We start from the raw sequence: 18,954 nt of genomic DNA, 5'->3' as shown, positions 1-18,954 counted from the left end.
CAAGAGACCATCGTCTGTTACTGTACAGTGTCTCGAAATCACGATGTGATCAATGATGGTTAAAATCAGGAAACAGTTGTTTATATTATTTTGTGGAAAATCGACAGTAATAACTCCATTAAAAAAACACTGAAGAAAATACTTCAGCATGTCCTCAGCCAAGAACCATGAGAAAATAATACATTTGATATCTTAAGCATCTAGAGTGTGACAAAGAAATGTAGCCAAACACACATAAAAAAAGTGTCAAATGTCACTGGGTTTAATGTGTTTTAACAATGGACAACCACATTTATTATGTACAAATTAACACATTCCAAAAATTAAAAAGTTGAATGTTTATTTTTCTGTTTTGCCTATACTTGAAAGCAATAGACCCAGAGTGACAGGAAAGAGAGAGTGAAATGGGGACAGACATGCTTTTAAAGGTCACCCACACTAACCTGAGCATGTTTTTAATATTCACTGATGAAGGTCATGGAATAATTTGTTTACAAAATACCAAACAAGGCTCATATTCCATCCTGCACCACGGACCTCATGCTTTCACACACTCTGCGTCCTTGTGGTCACAATTACAATCAAAACATGCCCAGTGTGGAATTTGTCCAACGTTTTCATGAGTTGAACATTTGCACCAAATTTTACCCTGATATAAGAACTCATTTTCAAGATATTGGGAATATATCGATCACATGGACACACGCTCAGACAGACAGAGACACACAGAGCAAAGCAGTTCCTACATCTGCTCTGCCTTCAGCAACTCTGGTCATAAAGTGAACTTCCTTCACACATGGGTTCTGGTGAGAATTTTTTCTTTTTTTAATTTTTTTTTCTTTTTTTGACTGAAATTGTTTCGGCATTGGATGGATTGTGCGGCGAAGCTACACAACACGAGGGGCATAATAGTAAACCGAATCAAATATGAATGCAAATTTTATTCACATACTTTTATTTTTTTAGCTTATAACTGTTATGCAGTGACTGCTATAGCACCACAGTAGAAGGATTTTAATGTCAAATTCCAATTCTAATATATGTATACAGGACTCATTATTTTATTTTATCCGACTCATTTTTATTTTTCAAACAAACCACAAGCTGTTAAAAGGGAGTTTTTCCTTCCCACTGTAGCCAAGTGCTTGCTCACAGGGGGTCGTTTTGACCGTTGGGGTTTTACATAATTATTGTATGGCCTTGCCTTACAATATAAAGCGCCTTGGGGCAACTGTTTGTTGTGATTTGGCGCTATATAAAAAAATTGATTGATTGATTGATTGATTGAAGCTGGTTGTGCAGGCATCTCTTATTTTTCACATGGGGTTGTGCTGATTTTTTACTCTCTTGGTTTGGACTTGAGAGACATTGCTTTGCTATTAATTCAGCATATTTTTGGGCTATGTGACCTTTTTAAATAAATTTAACAACATTTGACTGAAATGTTAACAGTCATTACCATTTGAATGTGTTTCTGTGACTTTTCTCACACATCCAGAAAACAGTGCTCTGTGGAAATTGTGATGGATGGAAAAAGACGAGAATCTCCCACATCGATGTTCACAATGGTGCTTTACTGACCTAATTGTATTAGAGAACTCAGTGACAGTCTCGCTTTGATTTCTGACCAATCACAGCTTGTGTAACAAGTTTGTCCACTTCAGTTTAATTCTGTAATTAAACGCGCTCATCGGATTAAGAAATCTCAAGACGGAATTCTTTACTTTTCACCCGTTTTGTGGGAAAAAAACATAAATAGCGGAATATTAATTTTGATGGAAAACAGTCATACAACAGAAGACTAGCACCCACATGCACCTTCCTTGGCCTCTGTGACGCTTGGCGCCGGCATGTCCCTGGGCGGACCGGCGATTGCAGCACCCCACACATTGGGGCATTTTTCTGCTGAAGTTGTTTATGTTTAATTTCTTGGGAAAAATAGGTTTGTGCACAGTCAGATTCCCACCAAGTCTTGCTCTAGAACATCGCGAGATGATGCCACTCTTATAGCGGCCATGTGAGAGCACTATAGGAATAATTTATTCTAGGGAAATAACAGAATCTGAAGTTTGATTTTGACTGAAATCAGTCATATGACTGAAGACGAGCACCCACGTCCACATTTAAACAGAGTAACAAATGTCTGAAAGTCTGTTGTCCCGTACATATGAAAAGTACTGAAGCAGAATGTGGAGTTGGACTGGACTTGTTCCATCCATGCAAATCTGATTTAGTTTGTAATATTTTTATTTATTTATTTTTTAGCTTCAGTGAACTCAGTCTTAACAGCAGACATTATGTCTGAAGTGCAAATACACAACGTCTGCTTTCAGCTTATAGATATTATATCCTCCTGTGTATGGTTTGAATGGATGTTTATGTGACATATACACAACACTGCAATCTGCCCAGGAATCCTTTTCAATAATAATAAAATATTCAAAAATATAATCCATCATTTCCAGTATGGCATGTCAGACGGCAGCATTATATAATCTATAGATGTCCATAAGTCTGTTGTGAGCAAATGGTTTTCTGACTGTAAATCACATGCCAAGTCAGTTCACAGGCACAAAATAAACCATCATAAATCAGATGAGAAATGAGTAAAACTGTGCAACCGTCACTGAAGGAAGCTATTACCAAGAAAAAGCTGTCGTTAAGTCAACATCGCGCAAATGCCTTTGATAATATTCTGTTCATAACATACTGTATGATGATGCCACTGCTAATTTTATTCTCAGCAGGGATCCAGAAGTGTTATTGTCGCTTCTTCCTGATACATTTTGCAGGGGAATTTACCCAACACCCACCTTTCCTGCAATCTGCTCAACATGCAAATACACCACGGCCAACGCACCTTTCTTTAGAACCCCTCTGTCCTGGTATGACTTCACTTAAAGCAAATATTTATATGGCTCAGATACACTCAATATGAAGGATGGCCATTTGTCATATCAAGCACTGCATTTTTTGTGTTTTTAATCTTGTGTATAATAATCTTGACTGCAGAGAAAAGTAAGAAAGCAAGAAAAATAAATAAATAAAGTGAATCATTTCACCATCTCCAACAGAACACTTCATCATCCTTCATTTTCACTGATGTTGAAAGAGAAGTGCTGATTCAAAAGTGGAATCTGCTGATCCATCTACACAATAAAACAAGTCAAAGGCTTCATACAGCGGGGCCGCGTTAATCTGCTGTATCTCAGAAAATATATGAGCCACAGCTCGAGATCGCTGAGGAAAACCCACCTCATCCAAATAGCTTCATAAATATTAGAACGTGTCAAGTGAATGAGTCTTGGCAGTAATTTGGCTCACTGTGGAGACCCTCCTCCACTGTAAATAAATGCAACACTGCTGTCACAGAGAGAAACATAAAGTGGCTTTTGTGATTTACTGGTGGTTGGCTCTCACTGCGGTATTGTATCACTTCCTGTTCCGGAGCACAGCGGTGTTTTTCTGTATCTGTTAGCTGTTTAATCTGCGCAGTTAGATTGATCTAGTTAACTAGATAACGATTTGTTTCACAGTGTAATCTTCACGTGCCTTAACTAAAGCACTCCTTCTGCTGAATCACCTCTAAATTATTTACACATTATTCACTTTGCGTGTTTTTAGGAATCCGCTAGCTTAGCGCAGCTACTAGCTCTTAGCCGATTTAGCATGGCGGCTTCTCCTGTCTCTCCTGCACTTTTCTGCTCTGGGTGTGAAATGTTTAGTTATTCCTCGGCCTCCTTTAGCAGTAATGGTACTTGTAATAAGTGTAGCTTATTCGTAGCTTTGGAGGCCAGGCTGGGCGAATTGGAGACTCGGCTCCGCACCGTGGAAAATTCTACAGCTAGCCAGGCCCCTGTAGTCGGTGCGGACCAAGGTAGCTTAGCCGCCGTTAGTTCCCTCCCGGCAGATCCCAAGCAGCCGGGAAAGCAGGTCGACTGGGTGACTGTGAGGAGGAAGCGTAGTTCTAAACAGAAGCCCCTGTACACCACCAATCCGTTCACATTTCTAACCGTTTTTCCCCACTCGACGACACACCCGCCGAGGATCAAACTCTGGTTATTGGCGACTCTGTTTTGAGAAATGTGAAGTTAGCGACACCAGCAACCATAGTCAATTGTCTTCCGGGGGCCAGAGCAGGCGACATTGAAGGAAATTTGAAACTGCTGGCTAAGGCTAAGCGTAAATTTGGTAAGACTGTAATTCACGTCAGCAGTAATGACACCCGGTTACGCCAATCGGAGGTCACTAAAATTAACATTAAATCGGTGTGTAACTTTGCAAAAACAATGTCGGACTCTGTAGTTTTCTCTGGGCCCCTCCCCAATCGGACCGGGAGTGACATGTTTAGCCGCATGTTCTCCTTGAATTGCTGGCTGTCTGAGTGGTGTCCAAAAAATGAGGTGGGCTTCATAGATAATTGGCAAAGCTTCTGGGGAAAACCTGGTCTTGTTAGGAGAGACGGCATCCATCCCACTTTGGATGGAGCAGCTCTCATTTCTAGAAATCTGGCCAATTTTCTTAAATCCTCCAAACCGTGACTATCCAGGGTTGGGACCAGGAAGCAGAGTTGTAGTCTTACACACCTCTCTGCAGCTTCTCTCCCCCTGCCATCCCCTCATTACACCATCCCCGTAGAGACGGTGTCTGCTCCCAGACCACCATTAACCAGCAAAAATCTATTTAAGCATAAAAATTCAAAAAGAAAAAATAATATAGCACCTTCAACTGCACCACAGACTAAAACAGTTAAATGTGGTCTATTAAACATTAGGTCTCTCTCTTCTAAGTCCCTGTTGGTAAATGATATAATAATTGATCAACATATTGATTTATTCTGCCTAACAGAAACCTGGTTACAGCAGGATGAATATGTTAGTTTAAATGAGTCAACACCTCCGAGTCACAATAACTGTCAGAATGCTCGTAGCACGGGCCGGGGAGGAGGATTAGCAGCAATCTTCCATTCCAGCTTATTAATTAATCAAAAACCCAGACAGAGCTTTAATTCATTTGAAAGCTTGACTCTTAGTCTTGTCCATCCAAATTGGAAGTCCCAAAAACCAGTTTTATTTGTTATTATCTATCGTCCACCTGGTCGTTACTGTGAGTTTCTCTGTGAATTTTCAGACCTTTTGTCTGACTTAGTGCTTAGCTCAGATAAGATAATTATAGTGGGCGATTTTAACATCCACACAGATGCTGAGAATGACAGCCTCAACACTGCATTTAATCTATTATTAGACTCTATTGGCTTTGCTCAAAATGTAAATGAGTCCACCCACCACTTTAATCATATCTTAGATCTTGTTCTGACTTATGGTATGGAAATAGAAGACTTAACAGTATTCCCTGAAAACTCCCTTCTGTCTGATCATTTCTTAATAACATTTACATTTACTCTGATGGACTACCCAGCAGTGGGGAATACGGACAGTGGACTCATCTCTGTGCTTGTTCTGTTAGACCTCAGTGCTGCTTTTGATACTGTTGACCATAAAATTTTATTACAGAGATTAGAGCATGCCATAGGTATTAAAGGCACTGCGCTGCGGTGGTTTGAATCATATTTGTCTAATAGATTACAATTTGTTCATGTAAATGGGGAATCTTCTTCACAGACTAAAGTTAATTATGGAGTTCCACAAGGTTCTGTGCTAGGACCAATTTTATTCACTTTATACATGCTTCCCTTAGGCAGTATTATTAGACGGTATTGCTTAAATTTTCATTGTTACGCAGATGATACCCAGCTTTATCTATCCATGAAGCCAGAGGACACACACCAATTAGCTAAACTGCAGGATTGTCTTACAGACATAAAGACATGGATGACCTCTAATTTCCTGCTTTTAAACTCAGATAAAACTGAAGTTATTGTACTTGGCCCCACAAATCTTAGAAACATGGTGTCTAACCAGATCCTTACTCTGGATGGCATTACCCTGACCTCTAGTAACACTGTGAGAAATCTTGGAGTCGTTTTTGATCAGGATATGTCATTCAAAGCGCATATTAAACAAATATGTAGGACTGCTTTTTTGCATTTACGCAATATCTCTAAAATTAGAAAGGTCTTGTCTCAGAGTGATGCTGAAAAACTAATTCATGCATTTATTTCCTCTAGGCTGGACTATTGTAATTCATTATTATCAGGTTGCCCTAAAAGTTCCCTAAAAAGCCTTCAGTTAATTCAAAATGCTGCAGCTAGAGTACTAACAGGGACTAGAAGGAGAGAGCATATCTCACCCATATTGGCCTCTCTTCATTGGCTTCCTGTTAATTCTAGAATAGAATTTAAAATTCTTCTTCTTACTTATAAGGTTTTGAATAATCAGGTCCCATCTTATCTTAGGGACCTCGTAGTACCATATCACCCCAATAGAGCGCTTCGCTCTCAGACTGCAGGCTTACTTGTAGTTCCTAGGGTTTGTAAGAGTAGAATGGGAGGCAGAGCCTTCAGCTTTCAGGCTCCTCTCCTGTGGAACCAGCTCCCAATTCAGATCAGGGAGACAGACACCCTCTCTACTTTTAAGATTAGGCTTAAAACTTTCCTTTTTGCTAAAGCTTATAGTTAGGGCTGGATCGGGTGACCCTGAACCATCCCTTAGTTATGCTGCTATAGACGTAGACTGCCGGGGGGTTCCCATGATGCACTGTTTCTTTCTCTTTTTGCTCTGTATGCACCACTCTGCTTTTAATCATTAGTGATCGATCTCTGCTCCCCTCCACAGCATGTCTTTTTCCTGGTTCTCTCCCTCAGCCCCAACCAGTCCCAGCAGAAGACTGCCCCTCCCTGAGCCTGATTCTGCTGGAGGTTTCTTCCTGTTAAAAGGGAGTTTTTCCTTCCCACTGTAGCCAAATGCTTGCTCACAGGGGGTCGTTTTGACCATTGGGGTTTTACATAATTATTGTATGGCCTTGCCTTACAATATAAAGCGCCTTGGGGCAACTGTTTGTTGTGATTTGGCGCTATATAAAAAAAAAATTGATTGATTGATTGATTGATTTACACTGAAACAGAGTGACCACTTTTGTGTTTTAGTAATTTCACATCTTTCCAGGTTTTATCAACATGCAAATAAACCTCCCCTTAAAAAAAAAAAAAAACAATCCCGAAGAAGCTTTTATGACACCGTCATGAGGGCCCAAAGAAAAATTCCACTTTTACTTTAATGGGTTTTGACCAAAAGTTACTTATCAGCTAAATTAGAACACATGATGAAACCAGCTGTCTTTTAGGTCTCCTGGCAGAAGGATGACTTGAAATACTGGTGGATTCATATGTTTGGCTTTTATTGACTAATCCAAGCTGAAATCTCAATGATGCATCACCCATCGCAACCAGGTGGTGGACATTTTACAAGGTGTGTACGCTGTGTTGGCCGTTTGAAAAAACATTTTGGTTTTCTGTAGTCAACTCGATCAATTGTTAAACTAAAAGCAGTGCAATGACTCATGGGATTCTTTGAGCCGTGAAGGATCCACCTGATGTACCCTTCATTTGTGGAGGAATGACAGCTGCACACGTCGGCCACTTCTCAAGCAGCCTTTAAAATGGGACATGACTGGATATTATGAAGTACACAGCCAATGACTGCAGCCTAAAAGTGTTTCTGGGGGAAAAAATGTGGCTTATGTTGAACCCAGTGTTCTTTGTCTAACCCAGGTGATTTTTTTTAAACCAGAAGGGCAGTCAGAGTGGATGCATCCACCAATGTCTAAAAGACAAACTAACTGTTTCAAAGAGGACAAAAAGAAATTTGTATGAATAGAAATGATCAAGACATTATCCCATGAACAACTGATAGCAAGCCATGGTGGCCACCACACCTAGGCCTGACCATCTCCCTCGCTCTCTCTCCTTCACATCTACTCACTCATTAGTGCAGCAGATTATTTAAAACTGTACATGAGGAGCCTAAAAGTAAGAATTAGGGATGGGGTCGATCTGATCCAATATTAGTATCTGCTTTCGATACCAACGTAATTCATGAACTGAAAATTTCTGATACAAACGTCTGGAAAATTCTCCACGAGTGCTGCTTTCCTGCTCTGTTTGCTGCTCTGCTGGCTACAGATTGCGGGGAGAGGAGGGGGTCCTGAACTGAGGCGTGTCTCTCAATGAGACGTGTAGTACTGTAATGAGAGACGCCTCCATTCAAGAGGCCTCTTCCGCAGTTATCAGCCAGCTAACAGACGAGCAGTGAGGAGTACAGTCGATAACATGTCTGCTGAACACTGCAACGCAAGACAGCAACGTGCAATGTTTGCAAAGCCGTTGCAACAAGAGGCGGACCTAAATCAAACATTTGAAAAAGTGTCACATTAAATAATGCAAGGATTTTTTTTTAACCGGGAGCAGAAAGACTAAGTGAGCCAGGGTACAGCGATTTCCCCATTATTATTGACAATGCTACTGTTAATAACAATGTTAATAACAGAACAATACAAAATGGGACATCTGGTCACCCTAGTCCTCACTGCTTACCTAAAGGCTCCCTGACATGAGCATGCCTTTGATTCACGCACTAGCACAACCTGTGTCATGCTGGAGAGTAAACTCGTCATTAACGGGTGCAGACAGGACACGAAACAGGCGCCGGCGTGTGCTACGCGCACAGAGAATTTTGAAATGCTCAAAAAAAAAAATCTTTCATGCATAAATGTCATGCTACATGGCGCAATCTAATCGGCAACACAACGTGCAGCTCGTCAATTGGAGTAAAGAAGAAGTGAACAGAGCTTGTGGTGACGTCAGCACAGTGCAGCTCATCTGAACAATTAGAACGAGAAGTTAAATCTGTTATAAACATGCTTTAACACCTGCACACAAGAAGGAAAGAACACACAACTGTTTTACCAAGCCATGACAATGTAAACATGACAAATAATTACCTTTTCAGACAGCTCAAAATGCTTTCTGCAGCTTGTTAGGTGCGCGCAAACAGCTGAAGCTGGAGCAGTCCTCTGTGATTCAGGAAGTGATTAGAGCCGATTTCAACGGTCAATTTGCAGAGAAAATGATTAATCCAACACAAAATAATTATTTTATATACACGACGTCCAGCACAGAGCGTGTGGCAGCCGGTAGAACAAAGAACAGCGTCCAGCTGGGATCACAGCGGGTGGCACCATCACGCCGACGTGCGTGCTAGTGTGTGAATCAAAGTTATGCGCATGTCAGGGGGCCTTAACGCTTACCTATGGTCCAAATAGTTGCTTGTGCATGGAATTGGCCACATACAGTAAACCGCATTGGCTTGTAGGATAAACTAGCTAAGGGTAATACACAGAGAAATTTTCTGTGATGGACTTTGCATTGATAATATATCAGTGCATGAAGACTTGAAACTTCCAGAATAGACTGTTGAACAGATGAAACGTTTTCAACATTATACACCTTCAAAATTCTTATTTTATGTGGCTAAAAGCTTTTGTGAAGAAAATGACTTTTCAGAAGTATTTACACCAAATCTGTTGCATGTATCAGCTGAACAATTCTTACACCTAACTGCTGGACTACATTGCATTTTCCAGGTAACATGTTTTTCCAAAGCTGAAGAAAAATGGCTTAAAAAAGTTCCACAATTAAATAAAAAGGTAAATATATATATAAATTCTGCATCCACCCATTTATTGGCATCCACTTGAAATTGTCAGTTTCTTGTCCAGCCCATATCCCACCAAGTTAGTTCAGTCGCTTTTCCACAATCCTGCTGCCAAATAATCAAATCTGAGTGACCTGGCAGAGGTAAAAATGTCAGCAAACAGATCGTGATGGGAGATTTACTGCTGACCCACCCAGATTCACTGAATGCCACATGGAGATGCTGAATGCACCACGGCACCAATCTGCTGACATGCCATCGCCACATGCTGCTCTAACCTTCAAGTGACCAGCTCACCAGCAGCATGAGCACAACAGTGGTTCTCTTTTCTTCTGATATTTACAGGTCTGACAGATCCAAACAGCACTCACAATGCCAGTCACAAGGCCAAGGCGTCAATTCATCTAAATGATTTAATTTCCAAAACAGTGGTTTCAATAGCTCGGTTCAAATGAAGCGCCTCAAGAATTCTCAGTTGAATGACTCTTAACAGTCATCAAACAACAGGTTTTGGATCATTTATCTTTGATAAATACTGTATTTTCTGGAGTATGTGTCACACCTTTTTTCTGTATTATCAGGGTTTTAATTTGGGAATTTTGTGCCTTGTTGTAGTGTGCGTTTTATGATTGGCATTTATTCTTTGACTATTAAAGCTTATTTTGTTTATTGCTTTGATTCCTGGGAAAGTCCTATGGAAATAGTCATTCTAATAATTCTATTTTTCACAAATGTGTGATTTTTGATTGTATAAATTACATCGGAGTATAAGTCGCAGGACCTCCCAAACTAGTAAAAATAAAAACTGTGATTTATACTACTTTGGAAAATCCGGCAGATTGTTATCAGGCTGTACTATGCAAGACAAACCATTCTGAAGTCTGCTAGTTTCCTCTTTATGTGTGTTCTTGCAGAGATGCTGTGGGAAGACTGAAAGAAAAAGTTACTGCTGCATTTTGTAAAGTAGCCTGATCAATCCAATCCTGTTTATGATATTCATGGACAGGATATGGATGAGTAGTCAGGATGAAGAGGGCCTTCAGTTTGGTGGGCTCAGGGTCTCAGCACTGCTTTTTGCAGATGATGTGGTCCTGTTTGTTGTGTGGGCCGCTGAAGAGGAGGTACTGCTGGCCCACCACCACCAGAGGGCGCCCTGCCTGGAGTGCGGGCTCCAGACATCGGAGGGCGCTGCCGCCTCACAGGAGCAGCCAGGGTGACAGCTGTCACCCATCACCTGAGACAGCTGATATCAATCACCAGGGAGGTATATCAGCAGGACGGCATCTCCACCTCATTGCCGAGATATCGCTCTACCACGGAGGTAACGAACTCAGCCAGCCATACGGATTACTACCTTATTGCTTGTGTGTAAAACAACTGAAGACTGAGAAGGACGTATTTGGATAAGTACTCTTATTCCTACCTTACAGTGTTGTGTCTGATTAGAGGTGGAGGTGGTGTTTTCCACCCCACGTGTTGTTGGGTGCAGCCGCACCCACATCTGACTGTTTCTGTTCCTCGCCAGCAGTACCGGATCCGACGAGCGGAGGCAGTGACCACACGACACCGTTGGAATTCGACTTGTGACCGAAATTGTAATTTGTTGTTTGTTGTGCGTGTTCACAACAGTAAAGCTTTGTTATTTGACTTTCTTCATTGTCCGTTCATTTGCGCCCCCTGTTGTGGGTCCGTGTTCCTCACTTTCCCCAACACTGTTGGCTTCATCGACCTGTGACCTCCAACACTCACTGGGTCAGTTCACAGTCAAGTGTGAAGCGGCTGGGATGAGGATCAGCACCTCTAAATCTGAGGCCATGGTTCTCAGCAGGAAACCGATGGACTGCCAACTCTGATAAATGTCGGCTACCTATGTTATAAACACTACCCAATCTAGACCCGTGGATCCCCACGGTCAACATGCTCGTGACCATACACAAGGAACCCCCAAAGAGAGCAAGATATCTAGTTATCACCTTAGGACACCATTTAGTAGAGCCTGACAGATCTGGATATTAGGTGGGCGGATACAGATATGAGGAAGTGAAAAAAAATTTAAGACATATGCATTAAAAAAAATTGGCAATTATTCCAAATATTTCATTATCAAACTCTTATGACAAAGAAATTTAATTGAGAGTTGATGTATTACAGTTTAAAGATGAATTTTATTAGAGATAACTATAAACATAATCAAGAACCGATGAACGTATGTCATGCTGCAGTCACTGATTGGCAGTCACAGTGTCGTACCGCTTAGCATAAAATTATTTTCTCCTGTATTTTGTCCCCACCTATAGCTGGCAGCACAACAACCACTTGTCTCTTGTTGCTGTAAAAGGCCCAGTCTGACTGAAAATGAATGACAGCTGGTCGCTTTGCCTCTGTCTCTTGTAGCATAACCAAGGGGTGACGGAGGTTCTAGCCATGCTTAATGGAATTGTAAACAATGTTGCCAGAGCACCCTCTGTTGGACAAAATACATAATGACTCCATTTTCAACAGCCAAAGAATTTTTCTGAATTTGTTTAGTTTTCACATCGGCAAAAATAATAGTGATACTGATGTATTGGTGAAAGGCTCTTATCTGCTAATATATCGGCCGGGCTCTACTTCTGACAAACTTTGAACGCCATGCCAGACCACCTTCAATATTTTAATCAATTTTAAGTTTGTTTGATTTTGTACAAATGGTAGCATCTCATAAAACATTACTCCGTACAGATTTAATATTGCAGGCAGCATCACATTCTGTTCCTAACATCTGACACCAATTCAACATACGTCAACTTTTGTAATTAGTTTAGTGGCCTGCTGCTGGTGACAATAAGGCAGACTGAAAAGAGTGACAGCACTTCAATACAAATGTGGATCAGTACATGTTTCAGAACAAAATTTCAATTTAATTTATTTAGCTTAAATAGCGCCAAATCACAACAAAGCTGCCTCAAGGTACTTCACACAAGTAACGTCAAACCTCACCAACCCCCAGAGCAAGCACACAGGTGACAGTGGTAAGGAAAAACTCCCTCTGATGATTTAAGGAAGAAACCTCAAGCAGACCAGACTCAAAGGGGCGACCCTCTGCTTAGCCCATTCTACCAGAAAGGTTTACAGTACAGAACATAGTAACAAATGACGAGAGTCCATGCAGGCGTCCAGTCCACCGACAAGGGGTGGAGTCATCGAGCCACTCGTTGGATCTGTTCCTACAGCAAACGATAACTCACCATTTTATGGTGAGTTATCATGTTTGGGAGCTTTGCAATGCATTGTTTTAGAAATCAATGTGTCAGTGATGTGGGTCATCCTACAGATGTTGCTCAGATACTTATTGGCAATGATCTGCTGTTATAAACACAGATACCAATTTATCTACAAGTAGCACATTATTGACCAATTATGGCTTGGCTTTATGGCCTGGCCTCTAATTCAAATTGAACTTTATAAAAGTTACTGTGAACTGGACCAATGACCAATATTTCAGCCTTTGTACAGGTTCTTCTAACTCCAGCTCCTCTTTAACAGATAGCAAACGTCATCGACACAGCACAAAAGAAACTTTGCTGGATGTGAACCCAAAGCTTCATATCCAGCAAAGTTTTATTATTAGGCGTACCTAATAATATGGCCACTCACCTGGCCACATTATTAGGTACGCCTGTTCAACTGGCAAAAACGGAATCCATTTACACACATCACCATAGTGATGAGGATCTTCAATGCAAAGTGTCAGAATGGGGAAGAAAGATGACTGAAGTGACTTTAGTTTGAACGTGGTGTGGATATTGGTGCTGACGGGCTCATCCGAGTGTTTCACAAACGGCTTGTCTCATGGGATTTTCAAATGCAACCATCTCCAGGGTTAACAGAAAATGGTCTGAAAAAGAAGAAACTTCCAGTCAGTGATGGGGAGCTCTGGGTGAAAATGTCATGTGGATGGCAGCGGTAAGAGAAGAACTGACTGCTCTGAGCTGACAGAAAGGCACCAGGAGCTCAAATCACCACCCGTTACAACTCAAGTATGCAGGAGAGGATCTCTGAATGCACCACACACTGAACCTTGAAGCAGCAGAAAACCACACTGCGTGCCACTTCCTGTCAGCCATGACCAGGAAATTGAGGTGACAGTGGACGCGACCTCACGAAAAAATGTACAGACAAAAATTTTTTAAATGCAGTCTGGTCCAACGAGTGCTGATTTGTGCTGCCACACTGAGATGTCGGGGTAAGGCTTTGGTGGAAACAACACGAAGGCCTGGTTCCTGCTTTCTATCAACAATAACCCACTTTTGACTTTAAGCGCCGCAGGGGCTGCCGGGTAAGTTCAAAGATCAAGTCATACAAACTGCACATTTCCAGGACCACAAACGCAAAGCAAATGTACAATAAACAAACAAACAAATAAATAAATAAATAATAAAATCCCAAACACAGTCATCATCTTCATCAAACGCAGTAAACTGCAGTATAAATAGTCAGTTTATGTCTGTATTATATTTATAAACCGTTAACGGAGCTAACGGCTCACTTATATTGTGTTCACGAACACAAAAATGCACGAAAAATAAATAAACATAAAAAAAAAAATCCCAAACACAGTCATCTTTAAAACAAATGCACAAATAAATAAATAAAAATACTGACTTTTGAACTGTTTACATACCGTTTTTGTCCACAGTGAAACTTATTTTGGCTCCTTAAGCTGTTGTGTTGCTTCAAACATAGCGTTTTCTTACCAGCGTCGGCAGTTTGATTGTATGCATTGACCTGTGAAGCGGAAGTGTTAGCTAGCTCGCGCGCATGCGCACTGATAAATTCGAAACTGGCTTATTAAGGCTGATGGTGGTGTGACAGTGTGGCAACTGTGTGATTGTATGATGTCAATACAGACCAAAATCTCAAACACCCTGAGGCCACGGATCTGTGACAGCACATTGTAGGGGTGCCGGAAAAAATTGATTCACGTACGAATCGCGATTCTTATTCGATATAAAAATTCTGAATGGATCCAAAATGTCCAAGAATCGATTTTTAAAAGGCATTTGTTTAAACATTTTCTTGCTTACTCGCTGTGTGTACTGTTTGTCAGGCAACAGCTTCCGTACTGCAGCGTCCCCACGAGGGGAGGGGCTTCAAACAGTCGTGAGCTGCAGCTTAGCATGGCGGGCAAAGAGCTACTTCATCCAGCACCGTCTTTGCTGAAGGCAAATGTTTGGGTGCATTTTGGATTTTATTATTTGCTGCATAAGAAGGAGCTTGACATGACTTATACAGTGTGCAAAATCTGCAAAATGAAAGTCAAGTACTTTGGAAACACTTCAAATCTGCAAGCCCACATGCTACATCATCACCCGGAGCTAAAAGAAGTGGAGCAGCGGTCTCTGCCGACTACTGACCAGTGCTTCGCTAAACTGCCAGCCAACTCTGAACGAGCAAAGCAGATAAGTAAATTTACATCTAGAATCACTTGATTAACCTTGTAAAGCTGCATTTTCTTAAACATAAACATTTTTAAGTAATATAACTATTTCTCAGAGCTCTTTCAATCGAAAATCGATTCTGAATTGAATCATCACCCCAAGAATTGGAATTGAATGAATCGTGAGTTGTTGTAAGATCCACATCCCTAGCATATTGGACACATGTTTTTGTTCCATCCTCTGCACATCTCCAAACTCTTACAAGTATGTATCAGTGTGTATTATTGTGCTGTTGGGTTTTCCTCTATTTTTATTTTTTTTTACAATGGGTAAGTACTGTATGATATTAATGCGTTTCCACTTTGTGTTCATTGTTGTTGGTTCCTACTTTGTTGTGCTGTAGACTACAAACAAAAGCAGGAACTAAGTTCAGATTAAAAGATATGGATCAAAGACTGTGACTGTGTTTACTTGTTACAAATACATTCATCCTCTGTTATTTTGTGTCTACTGTATTTTTCACAGTATAAGCTGTGCTTTTTATTTAAACAAGATTACGATGTCCTGTGACTTATATTCCTAAAACACACACACACACACACTTTGACTTCTCAACAACCAGAATGCGATTTATGTCAGGTAGAGCTCAACCAATATGTTGGTTGGCTGATAATATGGGCCTATATGAGCCTTTCATTAAGATATCAGTATCAGTGTTATTTTGCTGATATGAAAACTTTGATTTTTACAAATTAAAGAACACAGAAAAGCACTTTACTGTTGGAAATGGTGTCAGTATGTAGCATGTCCAGCAGAGAGCACTTTGAGAGCATTATTTACCATGATGTCAAGCATGGCTGGGACCCCCATCACCCCTTGATCACATTAGCTACAGGAGACAGAGGCAAAGCAACCAACTGTCATTCACTTTCAATCAGACTGGGTGTTTTATAGCAACAAGAGACAAATGGTTGCTGTGCCTCCAGTTAGGCGGGGTCAAAATGGACAACAAATCTATGCACGTGTTGAACAATGGCACACAGTGATGGCCAATGTGACTGAAGGCAGAATAATGACTGCATGACACACATTGATTGGTTACTCAAACAAAATAATCCAAGATGGAAAAATATGTGCCCAGACAGATGGATTTCTGTATAAATTTAGCATGTTTGGCACTTTTTATTTCATAGTTGGTAAAAGTTAATAACAAATAAACACTTTTATATGTCAGCAAATACACCAGTATCATAAATTTTACTCCCCAATATCGGTATAGTATCAGCCTCGCAAAAATCTATATCGGTCGGTGTCTACTGTTAAAATCAGTCTGTTTGCAGGTTTCAGAGGTGCAAGTGTTCAATAATCCCTTGGAATTAGGACAGGGAGTAATATCCCCACTGAGTATGTCACAGCTGTTGGGAAAACAACACTGCAAGGTTGCATAAGAAAACGAGGAGGATGACGCCCTCCGGGAGGTGAACGTGATGTTTCTGGAAGCCTGCAGCCTCAGTGAGGTCTGTGGTGGGCAGATGTGGTCAGACTGAGTTTGGGATCTTGGGAGGAGGAGGAGGAGGGAGGGGCGTGTCTACAGGATGCACCACCAGAGATTTGACAGCTCGTGTGTTCATGTCTCAGCTGGACATCAGAATGTAAACAAATGAGGCGTTCAATGAACATGGGAAAATATTTGCACAAACAAAAATCACACACCAACACACTTATGAACCTACTCGTTTTTCACGCCTCCGCTCTCGTGCAAGACCTTCTGGAGCGGGATCACCGCCTGTCCCAGAAACACGTCCAGACCGATGATCGCCCGGTGCATGACGGTCAGGATCAGCTCGCCGCCGGCGGCCGGGTACGCGCTCTGACCGCCGCCGAGCACGCCGGGCTGCAGCTCGAACGAGCACTCCTCCTTCCACTCCGGCTCGGTGGTCTTCTCCGCCACGCAGGTGCAGTATTTCTCCTTCCCCAGCTGGATGATGGCGTACACGTCGCTGGTGCCGTGCTTGCCTTTGCCCCGTAAGCCCCGGCCCCGCAGCACCGTCACCTGGACGTGCGTCGGGGCCCATTTGTGGTCCTCTTCTGCGTTCGGTGAGGACATTTCCACATCCAGACACACACACACACCCGCCGCTTCGTCCACGCTCAGCGCGCACTCCGGCACATCAGCTCCGGTGCCGCATTATGGCCGTCGTCCGTGCGAACGGTTCTGCCGGTTTGTTTCGTGCGCTGGGTGCTGCTGTGCAGCTGCAGCGTGCGTTCTTCTGTCCTGACGCGCCCGTGCTTGTCCTCCTGCCGGGCCTGTGCGCGCGGCGACGTCACGCGCCTCCGTCCTCCTCCTACAGGAGGAAGTTTAACACGTGCGGTGCACGCGGAGTCACTTTTGGGCGCGCCAAACTCCACCGAACAACGATACCGTTATATTTTACCCGAAGCCATCAAAATATGGCCATCGGGTCGTGTGAAGACTCTGAGTCCGTCCGTCCGTCTGTCTGTCTTCAAATTCAGAGGAAACATTATTGGGACACAGACCTTGGACAAGTTCAGAGATGGCTAACGTTGACCTATTTTTAGAGACATTTTAAGAAGTTAAAAAGTCACATTCTGTTTCATTCTGTTCTCTTTGTTTTTAGTTGTTTTTTTGTTTGTTTGTTTGTTTGTTTTTTTTGGAGGGGGTGGAGTGACAGCCAATCAGAGTAGAATGTTGCACAGTGAAGTCCATTTCCTTTGTGTGTAAATATAACATCTCTGTCATGTATTATGTCAAAGCTAGCAAGAAATAAACACTTCTAAAACAGAAGATGCTGTTTGTGGAACCAAATAACTCCTCTGAAATGAATTTACAAGATATTTCTCAGACATTAGCATGGTGACGTCACAGGCTGGTCTAGCTAGCTGTAAATTCTGTTCCATTTGTGTGTAAATATAACCTCTTTGTCATATATTATGTAAAAGCTACAAGGAATAAACACTTGTAAAACTGACTGCTGTTTTTGTAACCTGACAACACCTCTCCAGTGATTTACAAAACATTTCGCTGACATCAGCATGCATGCTAACCTCAGCTAACTAAAGATAACTTCCGCTCTTGTCAAAAGCTCATATATGTGCACACATACGCCCTTCTGCAGACACCGTTAAAACTAGGGATGGGTATTGATAAGATTTATCGATATCAATGCCATTATCGATTCTGCTTATCAATCCGATTCCTTATCAATTCCATTATCGATACCTCGTGTATTTTGTACTAAAAGTAGGCTTTACAGGTTTTCTCTGTATTTCATTGAGTCTTAAAGTAAATAATTATGAAACTGGTCACTGTATCCTTGATCTCTAGACATAAATAAAATAAAACGGTGTTTCACTTTGAAGTTATTAATTCAGACTGGATTCTATCGTTCGATCTTGACTTGTCAGAGAGCCGCGCAGCGTTTGGAGCTGTGTGAACAGAACGGAGGATGATTCTCGTTTCTTTCTCGCAACAAGACAGGAGTCCCAGTTAGTAACTTTAATCCGCACAAAAGTGAATCACAACTCATATTCAGGGATGAAAGTGGTGAAAAACAAAAATGCTGAAACCCAAAATTACCCCCAACACCACCTGCACGAAAATGTTTGAATTCTAGAAGCTCTGAAGTGCAATCTGGGACTATTCCAGATGATAAACTGGAGTGAGTGCAGCATCCATTTAAGTGAGAAAAAAAAAATACAACTTTCCTTATTCAAATTCATATCAGCAGTATTCTGCTCTTACTAGGATGCAGCAGTTTTCTAGTTTGGCAGATAGTTCTGGAGGAAATCACTGAAGAAATTAACACATTGAAAATATGGTTTGACTAAAACAAATTGTCATTAAACTTAAAACAGGGATGAAGTGGAGGTGTAAGAGTCACTAGATGTTCACAGGAAACACT

General features: G+C 41.6%; 1 protein-coding gene across 2 annotated transcripts in view; it reads right to left on the bottom strand.

The window, feature by feature from the left end:
* Nucleotides 1-17,436, bottom strand: part of rab11fip5a (RAB11 family interacting protein 5a (class I)) — a 57,237-nt gene extending 39,801 nt beyond the window's left edge. The window contains exon 1 of one of the 2 annotated variants that reach the window (XM_034159973.1): nucleotides 16,765-17,436. In XM_034159973.1, the coding sequence (XP_034015864.1) occupies nucleotides 16,765-17,138 (374 nt within the window). In that variant the 5' untranslated portion in view covers nucleotides 17,139-17,436. The remainder of the gene's footprint in view (nucleotides 1-16,764) is intronic. The other variant, XM_034159974.1, reaches the window with a different exon arrangement.
* Between the last annotated feature and the right edge of the window lie 1,518 nt (nucleotides 17,437-18,954).

The sequence above is a fragment of the Thalassophryne amazonica genome, chromosome 19 (genome assembly GCF_902500255.1).
Source record: "Thalassophryne amazonica chromosome 19, fThaAma1.1, whole genome shotgun sequence".
Taxonomy (NCBI): Eukaryota; Metazoa; Chordata; class Actinopteri; order Batrachoidiformes; family Batrachoididae; genus Thalassophryne; species Thalassophryne amazonica.
This window is presented reverse-complemented; position numbering and strand designations above follow the sequence as displayed.